The following is a 22,766-nucleotide window of genomic DNA, read 5'->3' as shown; positions in this document are numbered from 1 at the left end:
GTTTTTAAGAAATGAAAAGGAGAATCTAAGACACACCTAATTGCACCTAAAGGAAAAAAAGTGCTCTAGAAAAACAGCTGTAAAAGAATTCACATTCGTTTCACAATCCCAAACTTCAGAAAAAAATGTACTCAAAAAATTTATCTCTCAGAAAATATGAAATACATGTACTCAAGACTAACTAGGTTGACCCATTTTGCCCATTTTGAGTCCTCAAACAAGATCAGTGTGTGCAAACTTTTATTAGTTTTGTGATGCACTGTCACACATCAAAGAATACAATGGTCTTTAACAACTTGAAATGAAATTGAAATGTAAACTGGCATATTTAACTACTGATAAGACATAAGAGCACTACTAGTACTTATCTCTCATATTATGAATCACATCAGATATTAAAAGGACGTTGATAAAATCTCTGTTTATTGTTGCCGACAATAACAAATTCATCCATCCCATTGAATCCGATGTAGACAGCAGGCAGGATTTTATCATTAAAAAACAAAGATAAGAGAAAACACACATTAGCAGAAGTTCCAAACTCTCTACGTACTCTATTGTTCACGCCATCCTGCTGATTACAGATTTCGACGAAAGACCTCTATTCATGGGTCACACACAATGAACAACGAGGCCAAATCCACAGTATCCTCCGAACTCTGTTCGGGGGTTACAATAAGCAGTCATGTTGACAGTCGATGATAACAGCCAATAAACAATGGTCCAGTTTACTTCATTGGAAGTGTTAGTCAGAACAGCTGCTCCACGAAAGAACTGTGTACCTAATATGATACCAGGGCCCCGTTTTATCAAAAAATATAATTGATTTTAAATTTCCTTTGATAATACCACACAGGCTGCCATAGACTTATGATAGAAATCAACTATACACTGTATAATCAATTATAATTCTTCATAAACCAGGGCCCAGCTCTCAGCCTGTTGGTATCAGGCAAAACTGACCAAATTAAGCAGATAGAGATGGACACCACCTCCAGCATGTATTGGGCTTAAAATCATGAATTTTCTCTTCAGCCTCTTGTATCTGTCTGAAAAATGCACATTTTGCCAGGTACATGTACGGTGTATAGATAAAATCCTTGTACAGGGGAACTTCATTCAGTGAGCTGAAATTACCTTGTTACATAGATTGTACAGGTATAACTGGTATCTCGTTATATCAGGGATGGTAACAAAATAATAGAAAGGGATTGAGACCTGCAAATTACCCTGTTACATCACATATCTCACTATACATCTATGACCTCATTGTAACAAAGTTCCATTGATGCAATGAATTTTTCACAAGGAGGCACACAGGGAGGATATTTGACTTTAATATGAAGGATTAAAATCGATAGAATATAAAGAAAAGGAAAAGACCTTTGACGCAGGGGATTATTTGACTTACGTATACAAAGTAGACTTGCATAAGTACCAGGTTTACTGTACTACCCCATTAATGCTACCATTACATATATAATGTATGTAATCCACAAGAAGCCTATCAAATCTGTGTTTAAAAATACAGAAGTTTGTATTCAAAAAAAAATGCACTGTAAATGTCTTATCTATCCACTCATTAACCCCCCCCCCCAAAAAAAAAAAAAAAATAAGCAAACAAACAAAAAAACAGCAAACAAATAGAAAACGATTGACAAATAAGAGCACAAGGTGATACAATTTATTTTTACAATTTATTTTTTCTGCATGAACTTTTCATAGGGATTACATGAAAAGCATTTTCATGGTTTTTTTTTCACACCCACAAGAAAACAAAACAAAACATAACAAAACAAATATGTCTGGACAGTGTAAGTGCCAGGGATTCAACAAGACCTGAAAAGACAAAAAGAAAGGGACACAGACTGAAAAAAAAAAAAAAGAAGGGAGAAGATGACATGAAGCAGACACAAACAAGCAGAAATTCCATGCCTCAGTGACTGATATGAATATCATGTATCATACCATTTGGTCTCTTCAAGTCATAGAGACCCTGTACCAAGGGGGGGGGGGGGGGGGGGGGGGGGGGGGGGGGGGGGGGGGGGGGGGGGAGGTTGGCCCAATTGAACAGATAAAGCTGTTCGTACAGTTACGAACAACTTACGAGCGACTGGTGATCAGTTCTGATATTCTTTCCTTGTCAGAATTTCCATAATTCAGCACAAGAACTGATCACCAGTCGCTCGTAAGTTGTTCGTACATAACTTTACGAACAGCTTTATGAAACACCCCACAGCATTCGTTGCCTACCGAGGTACATTTGAAAACCACATGAGGCGCAGGCCAGCCGGAATAGAACTGCCCATCAGCGAATATGTGCCTCGAAGCGCGTGGTCATCGGCAACATTTGACTCCAGTCGAGGCTCTTCGGCTGTGTGTACTACTTTTATACAGAGAGATGTGTGATAAAGCTGTTCACAATTCATTGCAGGGTTTTTTGAATGCTGGTATACTGTAACAGTGGAAATTTTCGCGGTGTTGAAATTTTCGTGCATTTCGCGCATCCACAAACTAGCGCGAAAATAAAAGCATGCGAACATTTTTGCTTGCCATTATGTTCCTGTGCATGATGTCTTGATTCCGCGGAATTAAAAACACGCGAAACTCTTCTTACCCAGCCAAGCGCGAAAAATTAGTCGCGCGAAAATATCCACTTATACAGTATCTGATTCGGGCAAGCCTTCCCATTGTATGGTATCTCAACACTACGGGGCCTTGATACCACATTCCATGGTACACAGATATGCGAACAGTATTTACACTAACTTCATTGATAGAAAGAGCTACAATTTTGTCATTGTGATGGTTGCATAGAAAAACAAAAAAATCAACTTAATTAGTTTTATTCACAGTCAAGGTAAAACATGCTTTTCATGGCATGGGGTGTTTGACACGTGCATAAAACAAGCATTTTTGTAAATAAATGCCTCATGTCGTCACACACACACAGCCAGATTTGGGTACACAGGTATCCAGCCCACCCCAGGACTATCCTGGGAAATTGCTAATTAGATCATGTCATCTGTTTACATAAAGATAATGATCAAGCACGCTCATTGAGTCACCAAACTCAGGGGAGCTCTCAGGCCACATGCAGATATCCGCACTGGAATCACTTCAGTTATATACAAGTTTACAACTGTCTGCCCTTGTCCAATGAACATACACTGCCAGATAATCGTACAGAACTCTGTTTGCATTCTCATCTACACTTGGGTGTGAGGAAACTTGAAAGAAAAAGACAATGCCTCTGGCGACACTTTGTGGCAGATGTATAAAAAAGGTATGTGGTGAAAAAAAGAAAAGAAAAAAAAAGTATTGATCATGATTTCAAGATTGATGGAAATGATTCAGATAGAACAAGGGGCAAAGTTTGGATAAAATAGTTGATCAGTCTGGAAGCAAGGTCAGCGGAATGTACAATGAATAGGAGGTGCACCTCACAGCCACCGTGTAGACTCTCACACCAGTCTCTTGTATCAGGCACTGCCAGGCTAATAAATAGATGTCACAGGTCAAAGGTCATCACGTCTCCATAGAATCATCATCTGCAGAAAAAAAAAGGTACGAGATCGAAAACGGGAGTCCTGGGGGGTGTTTCATCAACGCTTGTCAGCGCCGACATCTGTCGGCGCTGACCAATTTCAGCAATATCCTTGGTTTTGATTGGCTGAGAAGCTATGGTCACTGACTGTTACTATGGTGATTCAAGTTGTCAGCGCCGACAAACGTTGAAGAAACACCCCCCAGGTGAGACAGACGACAGAAATTTATCCAATTCATTCAATTCGGCTTTTATTGTGACTTATTAAAAAGTCTGAAGACTAACAGTGTGAGTTCACATAAAATTTGATATAGAAATGAAATTTGTGGTAGGATGACAAGATTACATAACCTATCCACCTGTTTCATTGGCTTCATGTGTCTTTGCCTTATTGGCAGTGATTCAAAGCACCCCAGCACAGTGTACAGGAAATATAAGACAGGTGAGTTTTGAGCAATAAGGGGTAAGCTCTGTAGAGATATTTATGAGCACAATGCTAACTGTTGGTAAGCTCATATTCAGAGGCTTTGTGCATGCATGTAGCAAAGTCAGACACTACCAAAGTGAGTAAAGGCTTTAAAAAATAGAAAAAAGAACCAAAATGTTCTCTTAAATGTTGTACAGTGGACTCCCATTAAAACAAAGTGCTTGGGACCGGCATTTTTTTTTTTCTCGTTATATCGCAATTTTGTTATAAGCGACAAAAGAAACAACAAAAAACATCTAGAGCTGATAATGTCTGTGCCGAAATTTTCACTTTGTTGTATCTGGAATTTCGTTATAACCGTGTACTTTGACAGAAGTGCACTGTACTAATGATGCAATACGATTCCTCACTTGCATTAAAACTACCAGATGGAGTCAACATGTTCAAACCCTTGCTATTTGGACCAGTACAAATTGAGTGTTATTAGTCTGTGTACAAAACCTTTTTAATGAGGTAGTTCGGTGGGTCACCCTTATCAAAGGTATCCTATGATCCATGATGGCACACTGATTACATGCAGTTTGCCCTCTATGGGTCAAGTAGTTATCTCCACAGTGGGGATCTACCATTATATGGGGCAGCATTCCCACTTCATGTAGGATGGCACTACAGCGGACTCCTGTTACAACAAAGTCCTTGGGACCAGCATTTTTCTTTCATTATATCAAAATTTTGTTATACCTGAACAAATAAACGATAAAAAAAATAGAACGGCTAATATTTCGGCATGAATTTTCATTTCGTTATAACCAGAACTTCGTTTTAACCATGTTCGTTACAACAGGAGTGCACTGTACACCTAATTCTTTCCACCATCACATTCCTTCATTCTAGGACCTAACCATCTTACCTCCCTGGCCGACCTCATTGAACATGAAGTCCTGCTGGTACTCTTTGAGGAACTGCGTGGAGCGAGACTCATCGAGGAAGAGAGAATACACCCTCTTGATGTCGTCCACCTCAACCTCGGCTCCCTGCAGCAAACAAGAGGGGTAAGGGGGAGGGAGAGGAACAACGTATTGTCAACTTTCTGAAAGTTTGATCAATCTGGATTACTGTAAAACCATAAATGTTTGTGTGCATTTTAATTTCGCGAGAGCCAAGATTTGTGAAATTAAAATGCACACAAAAGTTCTATCATCTTAGGACATACATCACAAACATGACATCAAGATTTGACTATCATTGTGACAGGGTTATTTCATGGCCACAATATTATTCACATTGAAAAGATTTCTTCCTGAAGTACGGAATATCTTTAGGGTGAGCACAGTTTACTTCAGATGAGTCTGTCGATCTGGGCCTCACCTTTCTCTTCCGGCACACCAGGTTGGCCGCCGTGATGAGCTGGATGGCATAGCGAAGCGAAGTCTCCAAGCCTATCCTTGTCAGGACTGTAAGGGCATCGTCCGCCATTTCGACGTCCTCTTCTTCACATCTGTTCAGTGAAAATGTCATGCTCTACATTAGAGAAAACTGAATGCAGCATGTCGATCATAATAATCCTACACTTACAATATGATACTGATCATATAAAACTATGACCATGTCTCATAAAGCGTATAAGCGGCTCAAAATTCATGGCACAGTCTTTAATCGAACATGATTTGGAATATGAGTGAATGCAGAGAAAATGCAGATGCATCAGACTATATTTTTGGTGTGAATACACCCTCATTGTTGCAGACTTATACCAGATGTGAACGTTCATCTCACTTTCAATAAATCACCTCCTCGCATTTACACTGGAGGTATCTTCGAGGTGATGGCCGCAATTGGCAAATCAACAATTGTCAATTGCAGCAATAGGCTCGAGGTACCTTTGATAAAACTGACCCTTTTCAATTGAGTTGAAGTCATGGCTACCAGTATTCCCTTTGATGTATTCATCCTTGCATAAACTTTGCAATATCTGGCAAATTAATTAATTAATTAATTAATTAATTAATTAATTAATTAATTAATTAATTCATTAATTAATTCATTCATTCATTCATTCATTCATTCATTCATTCATTCATTCATTCATTCATTCATTCATTCATTCATTCATTCATTCATTCATTCATTCATTCATTCGATTCATTGATTCATTGATTCATTCATTCATTCATTCATTCATTCATTCATTCATTCATTCATTCATTCATTCATTCATTCATTCATTTATTCATTCATTCCTGTCAAAACTGACATTGATGGCCTCTTGTCAAGACTCACTCACCTAATGTTGAGGATTTGCCTCATCTCTTTCTCACTGTACACAGAAGTTGAGATGATAAGGAGCCTGTCCAACAAGTCCAGCGGAATTCCATGTGGACTCTGGTAGTTTGTCCCACGGATCCTGCAAGCCATTCAATCACAGAAGACGGTGTTGTGATGACGACTCAGTGTTATTTCAGCATCAATTCAAATTACATTCAAATATTCTTTTCATTAGTACAGCTTTATACAACACCTGTGAGTCAAAGTCTATATTTCCTGCCTTGTAGAATGCTAGAGACTGATGCTACTCCATGACACAGAGTAACACAGTTGCGTCCCCTAAAACATGCAAACCCTCCAAGCTATAGGAATCAATCATTACTATCAAGGTCACATGTGACTGTTGTTACGAACAGAGCTAAAAGTTATGACCATTTTCAGGCACTTTTTACTTGACAGCCAGCTGGGCTGGTGCACACGTTACAATTCCTGCATAAAATGTTTAATCTGAGATAGTCCCTCTCTGTACCTGTCTTTGTTTGAAATGAAGAGTTTGAACACAAAACGAATTAGCTCCATTCTTGTCAATTTGAAATATTTGCGATTATACCTACTGAAAAACAAACAAAACAACTAATATAGGATATATTTCATCGTACCTTCAAGTGTGGCATGATTGAAAAGGTTTTATTTGGCACTACCTAATGATGGTCCCACTTGTTTAAAAATGGCAGTTAACACATTTTGCCATCAAACTCTTCATATGGTGTTGCCATGGCAACCATACCTTGTGATGCCTCTGTTGGTTGCCATGATGAGGACCGGCGCCATGTCGTCCTCCAGGGCTCGGTTGAGGAAGGAGAAACTTTCAATGTCCAGCATGTGAACCTCATCAATGAAGAGAACCTGCAGGAAATAGCAGCAGCACAAAGCACTCATGGATCACTGATCTCCCTCATAATTTATATGGTACGAGGATAGGTAAACGCTTTCCTGACGAGCACGCTCAACAACAAAGTACTACATTGTGCATCTTTTGTCACTGTGGCCACTTGAATCAATTTCCATTGTTCATGATTTTGTCTTGACTCTCAGTCTTGAATATTCATTTACAGTGCATTCCCGTTATAACGAACATGGTTCTGACAAAATTCCAGTTACGAGGTAAAACACCAGGCCGCAACATTATTTGCTCTATACTTATCTATTGTTTATTTATTCGTTTACAACAAAATTTCGATATATAATGAAAGAAAACTGCCAGTCCCGAGGGCGTCGTGATAACTGGAGTCTACTGCACACCATTTTGCCTGGAAATGTACAGATGTCACGTGAGTTTTAAGTGGCAGACTACTTGGCTGACTGAGTTTAAAAGCCAAAGACTGACATTGTTATCTTAAAGATCAAGGGGCCATTTCATGAAGCATTTTGGTCGGATATTTTTCTTACAAACCGTTACAAGCTACTGAAATCCTTGCATCTGGTTGGCTTAGAGCAAATTTGTCTGATAACTTTGTCGGACTAAGTCCTTCATGAAAGAGCCCCTGGATAGGGCACCTTCTCCATACTATCCCAAAGAAACAAGTTTACTTCCAGCACCATATAGATTCCTCCACCCTCCCATGCCCCCTCCCCCAACCGAAAAGAGGGGAGTTTCTGTCAATTCCAGGTGTCTAAAAGTGTTTGTAGAACAAAATAAATGAATGACCGCTGTCTGTTTTACGAGCTCTCTGCGGTGCAATCACATTTACAGAGCATCCAAGGAGGTAGAAGTATAATGTTCTCATGCAATGTTCTTTAGTCTACCCACCTACCCATGCACAATGCTATTCTTTGTTGATTTTCACAAAAGCTCATTACAATTTCTATGTCAGTGAGAGCTGTCCCCTTGACCTTACTGTAGAGCAAAATATTTTTGTGGCATGAAATTTTTATAAGAATTAGGGACAACAGCCTTTTTCATAGCATGAAATTTTCATGAACTGTCACCGAAATGCAATGCATAAAGGGTAGACAAGAGCTTTTGTGGACATTTGATTTCGTGAATCTTGGCTTTCGCAGAATTTGCAAAATCAAAATGAATGCGAACATTCCTTACCGTAAGTCCCCCAAAAAATTTACAACGGGACTATTCACAATGGTAATTCTAAAAATAGTGAATCAATCCAAATACAATATTTCAGGGTATGAAACTATAACTTAATACCCATATCTTACAGAAAACCCAATCTGATTTGCTTCAGTGGTTAAAGAGAAGTTAGGGGTTTTGTACAGCACGTCAGGAATCCCTTCCCTCCAAGTTCTGTCCATTGTGTTCACACATAATGCGGTTCCAAGAGCACCCACGTGCCTAACCTGCAAGAATCAGACCCATGACACGTGTTACAATAATCCACATATCTCTGTGACCACTCAACCAAATTGAATGGGGTTTTCTGCATAATGTAGCTAAGATGTTATATTTTTAGACCCTGAAGTAGCATTTAGACGGTTAAATCATATTGGAAGTTATAAATGCGAAAATCTGATTGTAATTTTTTGGGGGACATACTGTATTTTATAGTATCATGGCTCTGTGTCTGTCCCGTGCCTTCTTACCCCTGGTACAATGTCCGCCTTTCCCTCTTCCCTCCACTCAGCGACCTTGGCGTTGATCTGCTCCCGTACTTCAGGCTTGATTTCTCCCGTGTCACCTGCAGCAAAAGGACATCCATGCAGACAGAATTGCATGACCACCCAGTGCTACAATCTGCGAGTCTACTTGCCTTGAACCAGAGGCAGATGCTGCCTTTCACTGTCCTCATTACCAAACCCATCGAGGTTTTGGTTTTGCCTGCATTGATTTCTTTGTTTGTTTGTCTGCTCTTTGAAAATTAACTCAAAAAGTTAAGGATGATTTCAATGACAGTCTCAGGAAGAGTTGATAATGACACAAAGAACAGATTATCAAATTTTCGTCATGATTCGGATCACCATCTGGATCCAGGAAATTTGTTTGATTTTTCTTTTGTGACAGCTACAATACGGGTGGATATGAGCTGCTTGGCTGGAGGTCTGTAGTCTCAGAGTGCTTTTCTAGCAGTTCCATCGTTGATGTTTTTCTCATGAGGTCTTTTTGTCTTTGCTTTATTCAGTTTTTGTCAAAATAAATGCTGCCGCCAGTAGAGCTCCACTCATAAAATGCTGTTATGATACCAACTCTTAGTGCTATGGCAAGTGTCACGGTAACGACAAGAATCTTTCTTCCTTATTTGCTGCTACTGCAAGTTGCCAAGCTTGCAAGAATTGCCTTCATCACATCTTTCAAAAGACTAGACACAGGTGACTTTGCAATGGTGATGCCAAAGGCACTTCTTGTTTAAATGACCATTTCTGATGACCACATGCACAAACAGAAAGTATATTTTTGCAACTTCCTGATCTCTTTGAGTTATTTCCATAACGCAGCCCTCTGACTTTCAGTTTCTCTTCAGCAAAGCCCCAACATCAGCACACATATACTTGTCAGTACATTTTCCTAAGTGTGGGAATGTGGGCAAGACAGCCAGCACGTACCTGCGAAGAGAGCGAGGAATCCCTGCGTGCGGCTGTTGATGACGTCGATCTCGTGCAGCGTGACCGTGTGCACCACCTCCTTTCGCTTCTGCAGCTCGCCCTCTGGACACTGCACAAACTTGGTCTGTGGAGAACAATAACGACAAAACACAAGATAAAATACCTTCACAAAATATCTCACATTATGGACATTATTGAACTACTTTTCATCAACAATTAGGTAATAAACAGCACAATGTTCAAGAACAAGGAAAATTAGTGTCATTTTTTTTTTTTTTACCTTTGATAATGAGCAACACACACTCAACATCATTATCACCATCACCAAATTTTCACTTGCATTGGGAGAGGGATGCCAACCTTGTATAACAGCAATGCGGTGTGCTGAGGGCTGGTAAGGCACATTTCTGGCGGGAAAACAGTACACTGTATTTTCCATGAAACCTGAATTATTTTTACACCATCCCCCCCCCCCCCCTTGAAAAAAAAAGACAAAAAAACAGTACAAAATACTGCAAAAAAAAGGTAACAGTAAACATTTAGCAGACCTCTATAGCAAATTGGTTCGGCAATACTTTGCCAAGAGAAGTGGCAGAAAAATCTATGAATAAACAGGTTCAATAGCACATAAGTATTAACACAGAGTACAATCTTGCACTTTCTTACCCAGGGAATAATTTTTCCAACTCAAATATGATTAACAATTTCAGCTGATAAATAATATTTCAGATGTTACTGTAAATGTGGATATTTTGCGCGACTAATATTTTTGCGCTTGGCAGGGTAAGAAGAGTTTCGTGAATTTAATTCCACGGAATCAAGACGTCAACTACTGGAATGTATGGCAAGCAAAAATATTTGCGTGCTTTTATTCTCACGTTAGTTTCTGGTTGCATGAAATGCATGAAAATTTCCACTTTTACAGTATCGTATACACTTCTCTATGGAAAAAAAAAATTGCTACACAAAAGATAGCAGTGGTGTAAAAATGCATAGCGAATTGCAATGCGATAACCAGGCAAATTATTCCCTGCTTACCTGTGGACCCATTGCATCGTAATCCCTAGCTCTAGTGAAAGACCTTCCAAGCTTGGTGATTTTTCCCGTCGCCTTGTCGATGGTGATGATGTCCCTGTAAATAGATGAAGAAATGAAACATGATTCTCTCATACTAATCAACACAACCGATTGCTCTTAATACATGGGAGTAAAATATAAATAAATGCTTGTCAAAATGAAACTCAGAAATGCTGGCAATGTGTATACGATGTATGCACATTAAAGATGGCATCTCCACAAGCAAACAACTGACCACTATTGACTGGAAAGAGTGCAGTCGAGTCTGGATAATAAAAATCTGCCCAGGCTCAAAATAAGATGGTCTGCCCTTGTGTAGAACCATCTGGGCTGAAAAAGAAGACCACTCTTGGTGACGCACCTCCCGTCAAAAATCCATCAGAGTATTTTGGAGAGAACTACCAAGCACGAAAAACATAAAACAGCACAGGTCGCACACAATTGATGGAGACAAAATTGAAAATAAATAATATAAAGAGGACACACTCACCCGGCTTGCACCTTTTCTTTCGTCAAGGACTCAATCATCTTGGTCCCCAGGTCGTAAATGGTTTCCATCTCTGTTGTTTTCAGCGTCAACTTGCCCACCTTCGCGCCCTGCATGAGCAAAAACCAAGACGTTGAGTTTTCCGAGCTTGCTCTCAAGACTATTGGAGCTAATCTGACTGAAAATCTTCACAAATTAGTTTGTTTTCAAGAAGAGGAAAAGAGTGTCACGGCAACACTTCCTTTATGTGCCCCATCACTTACTTTTAACTTGCCAGTCTTTTTTATTAGCATAAAGTAATCAATCCAAAATTGAACTAGTTGTAGAGTTTTTAAGAGCTAGTCCACTCAGGTGAAGCAATGTGCCTCAGTTCAACAGGGAGGCCATGGTAACACAATAGGGATTAGGGGGATTAGGTATTAATCCCTATACACTGACAACTACATGCAGTTTGCAGGCATCTGTGCCCACTGACAAAGATAACACTCTACCCAGCATGCAATCTGACAAACAAAGCACAAAAGGGGGGGGGAGGTAAAAAAATAACAATAATAACATCCATTACTATCCATTCTTCACAGTATGGTTGTAAATGATCATATGATGGAATGTGATTAACTACAATGAACTTGCTAGGCACAGCACCAGAGGCTAAATGTTTTCACCTCCACCAAACTTCACTTAACTATCGGAAAGAATGAGAATCAATGAAGGCACAACAGTACACACATAGCAGAGTGGGTTTGTCCTTATCAGTACCATGTAGATAAGCTGGAGCAAGGAAGACAAGACAGGGTTAGACACACATCTGTCATCCTCAGTTCAGTCATTTTAAATGACACTTCAAACACAGCAACTGTTTATGTCATTAAAAACAAAAATCAATTCACATACTTCTTTTTTCCTTTGCTTACCCTTTTTTTCCTTCTTTTTCTTCAAAAAGGATCATGAGCATCTTTTTGATTGACTGCTGCGCTACGTAAGTGTTCATCATCATTTCATTATCATTATAATCATTAAACAAGTTTCCAAGATACTACTGTATAGCTGTTATTTTTGTCAGGGTTTAATTTTCATGAATTTCGCAAATCACTATTGGATCGCAAATTTAACAACACGCAAAAATGATGCCATACGCTATGATAGCAATGCATTAATGATAACTTCGGTGTCGATTTGCGAAAACGTCATCTCAAGAAAATGTCTGTGACCTCCTAATTCGCGAAAATATCTGCACGCGAAAATAACAGCTTATACAGTATGTGGCTCAGAACATGGTACGTACCGTGCCAGTCGCTGGTCTGTCAATCTGGATCTCCACGACTTCTCCTTCAATGATCTCAGTCTCCTCTCTGAGGAATACAGACAAAGGACACATCAGGATGAATGCACAGTGGGGTGAAGAAGTAATAGAGATGGGGGGGGGGGGGGAGATAGAAGACCATGACATATTTGAAGAGTTTGTTCGCAAAAACCGATAAGTCCATTTTTGAAGATTTTGAAGTACGGTCTCTGTCATAAAGTACAAAATAATACCTTTTAAATGATATATTGGTCACTACATATAAAGGTACATTTTTGAAGTTATGGTCAAAAGAAGCAAACATTTCCTTATTATTCTTTTTATTTTTCTCGACCTTTAATCGCAAATATCTCCATTTGACAAATATGGACTTATCGGTTTTTGCAAACAAACTCTTGATTTGTTTCTTCTGCATGAAAAATGCCCAAGAGTGTCCCTCTAGAAAATCAAGAGAATCATTGACAGCCATGTGGATGGACTTGCAAAAATGCAAATTCTTTTTATACCTATGTTAGAAAGGGCATAGAATATAAACAGTGAATTGTGCATTCAGTCAATATGCAGAAAGCATTCTGCTGAACAAGATGGATAAGAACTTCATGGTTGACCCTGCTAGGATGAAAACGAGAAAACAAGCGATCAAGTTTAATCCCATATGAGTCAGAGATGTAACAGTATTAGTACATCAATATGATTCAACACATATTCCCTTCAAGTTTGAGTACTCAGTTGTACCCAGCACTGACATCCATCTATATCTACTGTAGGTAGATATTTAACACACATCATGTTTAACACTCGAGTAAACAGAGTGAAATATAAACAAATATGACCGTCATATTCAAAACAGATTTTTACGGACACTTACTTGATCCTGATGCCGATGGACCTCCTAAAGGCCTGGGTTAGCGCCTCCGTCTTGCTCATCTCCAGAGAGAAAATCTCGCTGCCAGCGAGGGCGGTAAAGGGCGTGTCCTGGCCAAGGGCTTGGGCCATACCTGTTCACATTGATTCAATAACAAAGAGAGAAAATTTGAATTGAACACAGCCTTGCATTCAAGCTCTAATTTGAAACAGTATCTTCTGCAAACAGTCAAACATGTACACACTTGTAATATACACACTTGAAAACATAAACATCCATTAAAATATAAAGACATTATTTTCCTATTCAAAAAGATAAAAGGGGCATAACAAGTATGTCTGTGCAGTGCATATAAAAAAGGGGGAAAATGTAAACAGCTAGAAAGGTGCAAAGGTACAAGTACTGTATATATATAAAAAAAAAGAGTGCTAATACTTTTTTGCTGAGACAAATATTGGCTTATGTTTTGCTTTTATCAAACATTTTTAATGACCTTCAATACTTTGTACATGCATTTTGACACATCATTTCACCACACATACACATGACCAAACAACTAACCTAAAATATTGTATGACTGAAATATTACCAAATCATACAGACATAAATGTACATATTCCAGCATATCAATTTGAACAGTACTTAATAATTACATTTCCTTGTTAAACTCACTCATATGATCACTTCTGTACTCTATCTACCTAATCATCAATTCGAAGATGCATCTACGGATCTATTTTCTGAAAGTGTGACATCAAATAAAACACTAAAATACACTGTATTTTGTGATGAAGACACGCTCACCCATAGCAATTGCCGTCTTGCCTGTTCCTGGCTGTCCCGCTATCAGCACAGCTCTGCCAGCAATCTTTCCCTCCTGCGAAAGCAAATTCAAAAATATGTTTCACAGCTGTGCACTAGCTTATCTCCTATCTTTTCTACTTTATTTCTTACAAGCTACATTCTGGGAGATTCATACCATGAAAAGTAATGTCTTGTTTTTACTATTAGCCACATGATGCTTGAAGCAACCATTTATACATTTATATACCTACCAGGTACGTTAGTGGGAATATCATATGAATAGTGACCAACTCATGGTGTGATAGTACATAATTTCAGAGAATTCAAAATCTCGTTCCACAAAAAAAAAATAATAATAATGATCATTCATTATTTGTTTTATAATACATACCGGTAACCTTATATGGTGACCATCGCATCCAAGACCCACCATGGCCTATTTATTACAATGTAAATATGGTAACCATTTGTATCTCAGGGCATGGCGAATGCGAAATTTCCACTTGGATGGAGAGCAGAAAAGATGGGAGCTAGGGTGTATGTAGATCTATTTGGTTGGTAACATCACCATGTGCTTTCCAAACTGCTAAAGGGCATTCAGTCTTGCAAACTCAAGGAGGAGCATGCAACAGCACAAACACTGTATGTGCTATCTAGCAAAAGTCAGCTGATGGGTAGCCTACCAATCAGGCATCAAGAATCTTCTTGGATGTTGTATAAAGAGCTCTGTTCCAAGACAGTTACCAGCTTCATTCCAAAATGATAAAGAATCAAAGGCTTTTCCCATAAGATGGAGCATTGATAATTTACTACCATGAATCATTCAGAGTGTGGTGTTGTTGAAGCAAGAGCAATTTAAATATAAATCAGGCTTTCAGTATTTCTAATCATTATGATGTGCATTAAGTAATGGCTATAATCAACCATTCTATCAGACATGTGAGTAGGGCAACTTTAATCATTTACTATCTAAGTTTTGACTGTCATTATTGACTGGTCAACATTTTTTTTACTCCTATTCATAAGAGTCAGTAGAAAAATGTGTGTAAAGTAAGCGGGCAATAACTTCTGTAAGGGTTGTTAACATGTTATTAACATGTTATATAATCACATACTTACAGCAAGAGTTCATGCACTTACATCATGTAGCAAGCATTTGCACACTTGGCAAGTGTACATATGCGCACTTACATTTATAAGGGATAGTTTACTACTACATCCAGTAATAAGTTGCCGTGTAATCTATCAATTTTCCCTCTTTGATATGCAATTTAAGATGTGATTGCATCAATTATCAGTACTAATCATTTTCACTCAAGAATTTAATAACAAATGGAATGGTGTCTTCCTGGGCACAGACACAACATTAATTACCCTCACTAGAAACATATTGTCATTGACTCTTTTTCGACTCAGGCAATGTTGTATTTGTATCACCCTCAGTCTCAAGGCCAGTCCATATTCCAAATATTTTTCCCATAATCCTCTCAAGAACACTCACTTTGATCATTTCAAGGATGACTCCAGCGGCCCTCCTTGCCGCTGTCTGTCCCACCATCCCCTGGGAGACCTGCCTGGCTTCCAGGGCATCATCCAGTCCCAGGCCTCGGATGTGGGAGTGTGCCCCAATCCGCTCTATGCGAGTCACCTCCCTCACTTCTTGGACTTTCTGAGCCGTTGACTGAAAAAAAAAAAAAACAACCAAGAACTTGCAATGTAATTGTCATGGTCGTTGTAGCTACAAAAAAAAAAAAATGGGGTAAAGAATTCTGTCTAAACATGCTGAGCCTACTTTCAATACAGAAACGTTAGATCTAACCATGTCTAGAAACCTAGACTAGACAAGAATGAGGTGTAAATTGGTTTTGAAATGGTAGAGGCGCCAGTAGGTCAGTATAGATCGAATGGCTCGATAAGTCGAGCGTGGGTGAACAAGTTTATAAAAAGACAGGCAGCTGGTTAAGTTACCAGCTGGTTACAACACTTACTAGATCTACAACTACTATTAGAACGGGGGTCTACAGCGTCTACATAGAGTGAGAAGCACGCGCCATCCTGCTCCTGGCTTTACACTTTTGACTCTACTGTCAGTACAGAGTAGACGTCTAGTTCGCTCAAATGGAACTCAATCCAGCAAAGAGATGGGAAATACATTATTTGACAACTACAAATTGTAGGTACATCTATTCATACTATGGACCCTCTATAGCTTTCCTGTTTTCACAAGATGCTCCGTAGCTACGGAAATCGACATTCGAGTAGAAATCTAACGTTACAATTATGCAAATCGTATTCCTCCTAAACCATGTTTTGATGTAAACTGGATCAGCTGTGGATATACGTAACTGGTAGATGGGGGCATTCAAATCAGTTCAAGGTACCACTTATTAGCAACATAGATATTACACAGGAACTAAGTGTTAGAACTCTTTCTTCCCTCAAACCTACAAGGTCATCATGGACATGGAACAGCCTTCCCCGAAAGTGTAAGGTTAATCGGTAATCTCTCACTCATCAGCCACTGCACTGGCCACTCTAACCGCTACCTTTAACTTAAGGACTGCTATTTCAAAATAGAATTTAGGCCTATAATATGTTTCCCCAAATCATTTTGACCAGCCACCTCCGGTTTAAACGCCGCTTGGGGTCTTTTGGAGGATCACTACCAAGAACCAAGAACATGGTAAAGTCAACTCTATTCGTGCGAAGACTAACGTTAGACGCTACTCGCGCTCGCGACAATCCATCGCGTACTGCCACAAGGGCTCGCCGCCCCTGGCCCTGCGAGCCTCGACCGTACCGTCGCGAAGGGGAAACCAAGCAGAAGCAACAATACACCTGCTGCGGCATGCTGCAGCTCCCCGACTACGACTACTGTATCCTGGGAGTATGATCGAGAAGAGTTAAAGCACTAGCACTGTAACCGCCAAACCGAAAAACGGAACATGTTTAAAATTTGTTTAATTGGTGACTGAAAAGTGGATAAAACTATTACAATCTAATTACAAACATAGACGGAAAACATTCAATATAAATTATAATTGTAGCAACAGACCCACGCGCAAGCTACTACTTACCGCTGCCATTTTGAAATCCAAATGGGTTTAGAGATGGCGCTGTTTGCCATACTGCAGAGCGGGTTGATACATGAGTACGGCATTATTCTGTACAGGGCACTGGCTGGGTTCACACTGGTAGCAATATTCCCCATAGAGACGTGTGTTACCAGTATTCAAAAAATTCTGTAGGCCCTAAAATAGCTGAGAGAAATGAGGTGTTTCATCTTCACTAACCTGAATAAGTGAGATAGCCTTTCATCCATCAAATTTCTAAGGTACTTAGTAGGTTCTTCGGCTCAAACTCTGTCCAAGGGTCCGCAAAGCCAGACTACGAGTTCTTTTTCATTCAAAATAATAATCACCTATTTTCTGTACATGCAGCCAATGAAATACCCTCAAATTCCATCAGAAAAGCTTTCATCTTCCAACCAAAATGCAGTTTGTAGAGGAATTCATACTCAATATCTACAGCTATTCAGTTTTTTGCAAAACTGCATTGCTGATTTTTAATCAATTTTTCTCCAATTATTCTGGTATCTTTGGTACGAATCTGTGAAGGGGTCTGGGACATTCCATTTTATTTATACATGACTAGCCCCGTGCTGGTCTTCAGGCAGGTGGGATGTCTTCCCACCAGTCCTCCCTGGTATCTTTATCACTGTACTGAATAACTTAGTCTAGAGGTGTGTGGGTAAAACGGCCCCAAGTATGATAGATTTAATACTAGGTAGGCGTTTTCAAGGCCAAAATTTTCATATACCGGTAGCCAATTCTCATATTTCCTTGAGTTTCTGAGTCCCAAGTTTTGTTTTCAAGACCTTTAGGGCAGCTAAACTTTATACGTTGTTTCTTTAAAAATCCTTTTCTTGATATCACTGGGCCTTTAGGCATAAAGCACTAAGAATTTCATCAGACCGGCCCGATAATGTTTTCAGAATGACGGATTTTTAATCTTTTTTTTTTCATAGACCCTTTACCACACTGATTAATACACACTGGACTGCATGAAAAGTAGGGAGGACTAAATCACACATTAGGAGATTAATTGCCACACGTAGTCAACACTGCAAACGGCAGACGTGCGTGTGATCTGTAGATAGTCGTGCCTCTTTGCCAAATTTGACAAATTGATCATTGTAGAACGGAATTTTTCTAGATCATATATTATTTCCCGACAGATATTAGCGATTATTGATTGAACACCTGAATATAAGAACGACCCAAGTCCAATTTTTGGCCAAATTCAGTTTGACATGGGAAATTGTAGCTTATGCATGGACTCATCTTGTGTATAAATGATAAATCCTAATTACCCCGAAAGTGCCTGAAACGAGTGAGTTAAATTTTACATTAATGTAAGAATGAAGGACTTGGGTCATTCTTACATTCATATAATAGCGCCCTCTCTCATCCTTCTCTCATCTCTATAGCAGAATATCATGTATATGTATCAAAGAACGACCCAAGTCCATATGAATCAAAGAACGACCCAAGTCCACCACACAAAATGGCCTCTCCACAATTAATGTAAATGTTAATTGTCACAATAATATATGTTCTAATTTGTATATACAATGTTGCCTTCCCATCACAGTTAAATAGAATATTATTGGACAAATAAAAAAGATATGAAGTTTTTTTTTTTAGTTTACTCGAAATGGTCTTCCATGGACTTGGGTCGTTCTTATATTCATATACTCAATTCAATAGCAGAAAACTCAATGTAGGCACCTATATCTGCAGATGATATACCCCTTTCTGCCTAAACAATCACGCGTATACATTGTCAGTTACTAATATCATTCAACTAGAAAAGCACTCTGAGGGCGCAGACCTCCGCCAAGTAGCTATTTTCCACCGATGATCTTGCTCTTCCCAAGGAGATTTTTCTCCATTCCACCACTGGGGAAAAGCTCTTTGGGCTCTGCGACTTCCTTGTGGATCAGTGATTAGAACCACCCATAGGTTGACATGCTGAAAAATCGCCCGACTTCCCAATGTAGAAGCTTTTGATACGTCATAAACCCTCAGCTGCACGGCGCGCCTGCTCGCCCTATAGCAGATTGGAGCACTGCACTTTAGTGCGCGCATGCAAACCTCAAATACGCGCAGCCTGAACTCCTAAAGTTCATTGACCCTACCTGCCAAAAGATAAAAAATCCTTCCTAAATTCCCCCAAAATTCTCGGATCACTACCAAAAGTTAATCGTTTGGTACTTGTGTCATTCTCAACCTTTCCTGCATGTTTCATCCCAATCCGTTAACCACTTTTTGAGTTATTTTGCACACGGACAAATCAACTAACGAACACACAAACCAACGGTAACGAAAACATAACCTACTCCATTGGCGGAGGTAATAAGTTGGCAGAAAGACGTTGGTATAATAGGCCTATCTCCTGATAGGCCCACTATAATGTAACTTCAACTTACTGAGAGCAAGGAGGTTCGAGAAATGGAGTCAACAGTCTTATTCGATTTGATCCCATCCTCGAAGCCGCCACTCAAAAATATTTGAAGTATGTGTCAAACTGGATCTGCCCCCCCCCCCCCCCCCGGAAGAAAATTAATTCTCGTCTCATTGCATAATGACCAGCCACTATCTAAGGAAGATAAGATAATGTCTTTATGATGGTAATTACTTTTCGCTATCCCTTACAAACTTTCGCTATCTACTTACAAACGATGGGCGGTAGACAACGGTAAAGGCACGGGGGTGCGCGAATAGAAAATGCTCAAATATTGCTGAAATAGAATATCAAAATTACTCGACTGTTTTACGTGTCGTACGCTAATTTGACATATTAATTTATAAAGAACTATGTTTGATAAATAATCGGAAAAGTGATAAAACCGGCTTTTCATGAGGGTAAAATTTCAAACATTGCACTTTTACAAAATACAGCTCAGATGTTACACTTTTGCACTTATCATTTTCGAACGGAATTTGCTTTTGTTTTATATACTTTATCATTAGATGAAATTTCAATGCATTTGACATATAAACGAGCAGCATACCCGATATGATATGTTAGCGTTTAAAAATGAATCTCCAGATTGCTCAGAAAGATGGCGGCTTCAAGCATCGAACATGAAAGGCACAAATGCACCTGTGGAATTCTTGTGTCCATCCATAGAAAACTGACAGCTGATTGAATAGTCAGTTGTAACTCCATCTCTCGAACCTCATTGCAGCTGAGAGTGAGCCAAATAAAATAAAAGTGTGTCTGGATAAACGATCAATGTAAACATAACTTTAGGAAGTTTGAAACAAGAAAAATTAGCAGAAAATAGAATTTGAGAAGTGTATAACATATTCGAGAAGAATACTAAAAAAAATACTACCACCCTAAAGTTTAATAAGTTTAAACGTTAAAGGTACAGTTCCAATTTCAAGGCCAATATGTCTCTCGTTTTTTTGTTTTTTTAATGTAACGTGATACGGAGGGGAGTAGGCCTATAGGGCAGAGATTGGCCACTACCCAAAACACGGCCGTCTTTGATATGAACGAAATGCGCCAAAAATGTTAAAAAAAGGAAGAAAATGAAGTACGAGTAAAGTAATAATTCCATTGCCTTTGGTGCAAATCGATATTTTGTTGTTGTTGTCGTTGTTGTAAAAGCACTGACTAAAATCATACACAGAATATTCAGTATAAGACACACAAACACTTTTATCATTCCTACGGTCAGTTGTTGGTGTTGTTGTTGTTGTCGTCGTCGTCGTTTAATCACACTGACTAAAAATATAATTGTTTGAAGAGTTTGCTCGCAAAAACCGAAAACTCAATTTTTCATGAAAATTAATCGACATATACTGCGATTTAGGAAATTGTTGGACCAATCTGAGGATATAATAATTAGTTTAACAAAACGCAATATAATTCGGATTATTTAAGTCTACTTTTCGTTTTGTCGTAAAAGCCGATAAGTCCCATTAACCAATCTGTATGTTGTATAGTATTTGTCAGGTGGCTTCATTGATTATACGCTGTGACATGCACGCAGTACAGTAAGTAACTATGTAGGACTATAGTAACGCGACAGGTTGCACAGCGCCAGCCGTCGCGACTACCTATATATAACTGCGTGCTGATATAAATAATTGTGTATGTCAGTAAGCTTCTATAGAAGCTTGCCAGCTTTCGTCCAACCCGGGACGAAAACGGGAAGGCAGGAAATAAAATATACAGTTACTATGGCAACGCAGTTTTCACACATTCGAAACATGAGTCCTGCTTCCCTACTTGTTCCAAAGAACAGCATGTGTGCCGAATTGCATGAGCATTATCTACTTCAAAATATGAGGAAGTAGTTTAATCCAAATATTTTGTCCTGGTTTATTTTCATGATTGGGCGTATGTGGTTCCCATAGCAACGCAGTTTCCAACATATCTTGGCCACCACACCAATGTGTGTGTACCGAAGTTCGTGGGGATTTTGCTTGCAAAAAAAAAAAGAAAAAAAAAGGAAATTCTGCGATCACAAATAGTTTCCCGATTTATTGCCATAATATGCCGTTTACATATTACCAAAATGTTTTGTTACTATGGCAACGCAGTTTCCAACACATTCGAAAAATGTCTTGCACATCTTTATCCCGACACTGATGTTTGTGCCAAGCTTCCTAAGGATTTTGCTTGAAAATTGAGGAACTTTTACGATCCCTAATATTTTCCCGATCAATTGGCGTATAGTAAGCTGTAACCATGGCAACACAGTTTTTGAGCAATGAAAGAATGTGACTTGCACATTTATTAAAGGCCAATGTACCCACCAAATTGCATAATGCGGAGTGGTACCTCGATTATATACCAAAAGCGATACCATGATGATTTAGGGCCACTTCCGGGGTTTCGTAAGCTAACAAGCAAAAAAAAAAAAAAAAAAAAAAAAAAGGGGGCGGGGGGGGGGGTACTCAGCTCATCTCTTCCCTTCCACTTACGGGTTTCTTCAGCTGAAGAAAAAAAAACATATTTTTGTTTGTTTAATGTTTGTTTAATGTGTAGCTCGTGAGTCTCATTACTCGTGAGTGTCTATCTCGTGGATAGCTAAATTATACATAATGAAGGTGCCTCCGACTGGCTAATCATTGTTATTTCAGTCCACAATGTGTATTTTATTGGATTCTCTAGTCAATTCTTGGGCCTTAAAGCCTTGGGGAAATCCAGTCAAAAAAAAAAATTAGTCTGATGAAAAATATTGAAATCCTAGTAGTTCAACGGTAAAAATCTGACTGAAATTGGATGAAAAATAAGGAAGTTATGACATTTTGAAGTTCTGCTAATTTCTGCCAAACAGTTCTTATACACTGGATATGAATATGCAAATGAGTGAGCCATGTCATAATCATATACCCTAACAATTTTCCCTTGATC

At 39.0% G+C, this 22,766-nt stretch overlaps 1 protein-coding gene across 1 annotated transcript; it reads right to left on the bottom strand.

Annotated features, from left to right (window-relative positions):
* Positions 1-2,982: 2,982 nt before the first annotated feature.
* On the bottom strand, positions 2,983-16,003 carry LOC139713431 (ruvB-like 2). Its single transcript, XM_071625163.1, has 13 exons — positions 15,832-16,003; positions 14,331-14,403; positions 13,530-13,659; positions 12,644-12,710; positions 11,362-11,468; positions 10,833-10,926; positions 9,795-9,918; positions 8,838-8,932; positions 7,027-7,145; positions 6,259-6,378; positions 5,343-5,472; positions 4,885-5,008; positions 2,983-3,551 (listed from the first exon to the last, which is right to left on the bottom strand). The coding sequence occupies exons 1-13, from the start codon at positions 15,886-15,888 to the stop codon at positions 3,529-3,531; spliced, it is 1,263 nt and encodes a 420-aa protein (XP_071481264.1). The 5' UTR covers positions 15,889-16,003; the 3' UTR covers positions 2,983-3,528.
* Positions 16,004-22,766: the final 6,763 nt, after the last annotated feature.

This window comes from Diadema antillarum, unplaced genomic scaffold (assembly GCF_040938485.1).
Source record: "Diadema antillarum isolate AM-2024a unplaced genomic scaffold, OU_Dant_1.0 seq00001962_RagTag, whole genome shotgun sequence".
NCBI classification, from domain to species: Eukaryota; Metazoa; Echinodermata; class Echinoidea; order Diadematoida; family Diadematidae; genus Diadema; species Diadema antillarum.
The sequence above is the reverse complement of the archived record's forward strand: the minus strand, read 5'-3'. Positions and strand labels throughout refer to the sequence as shown.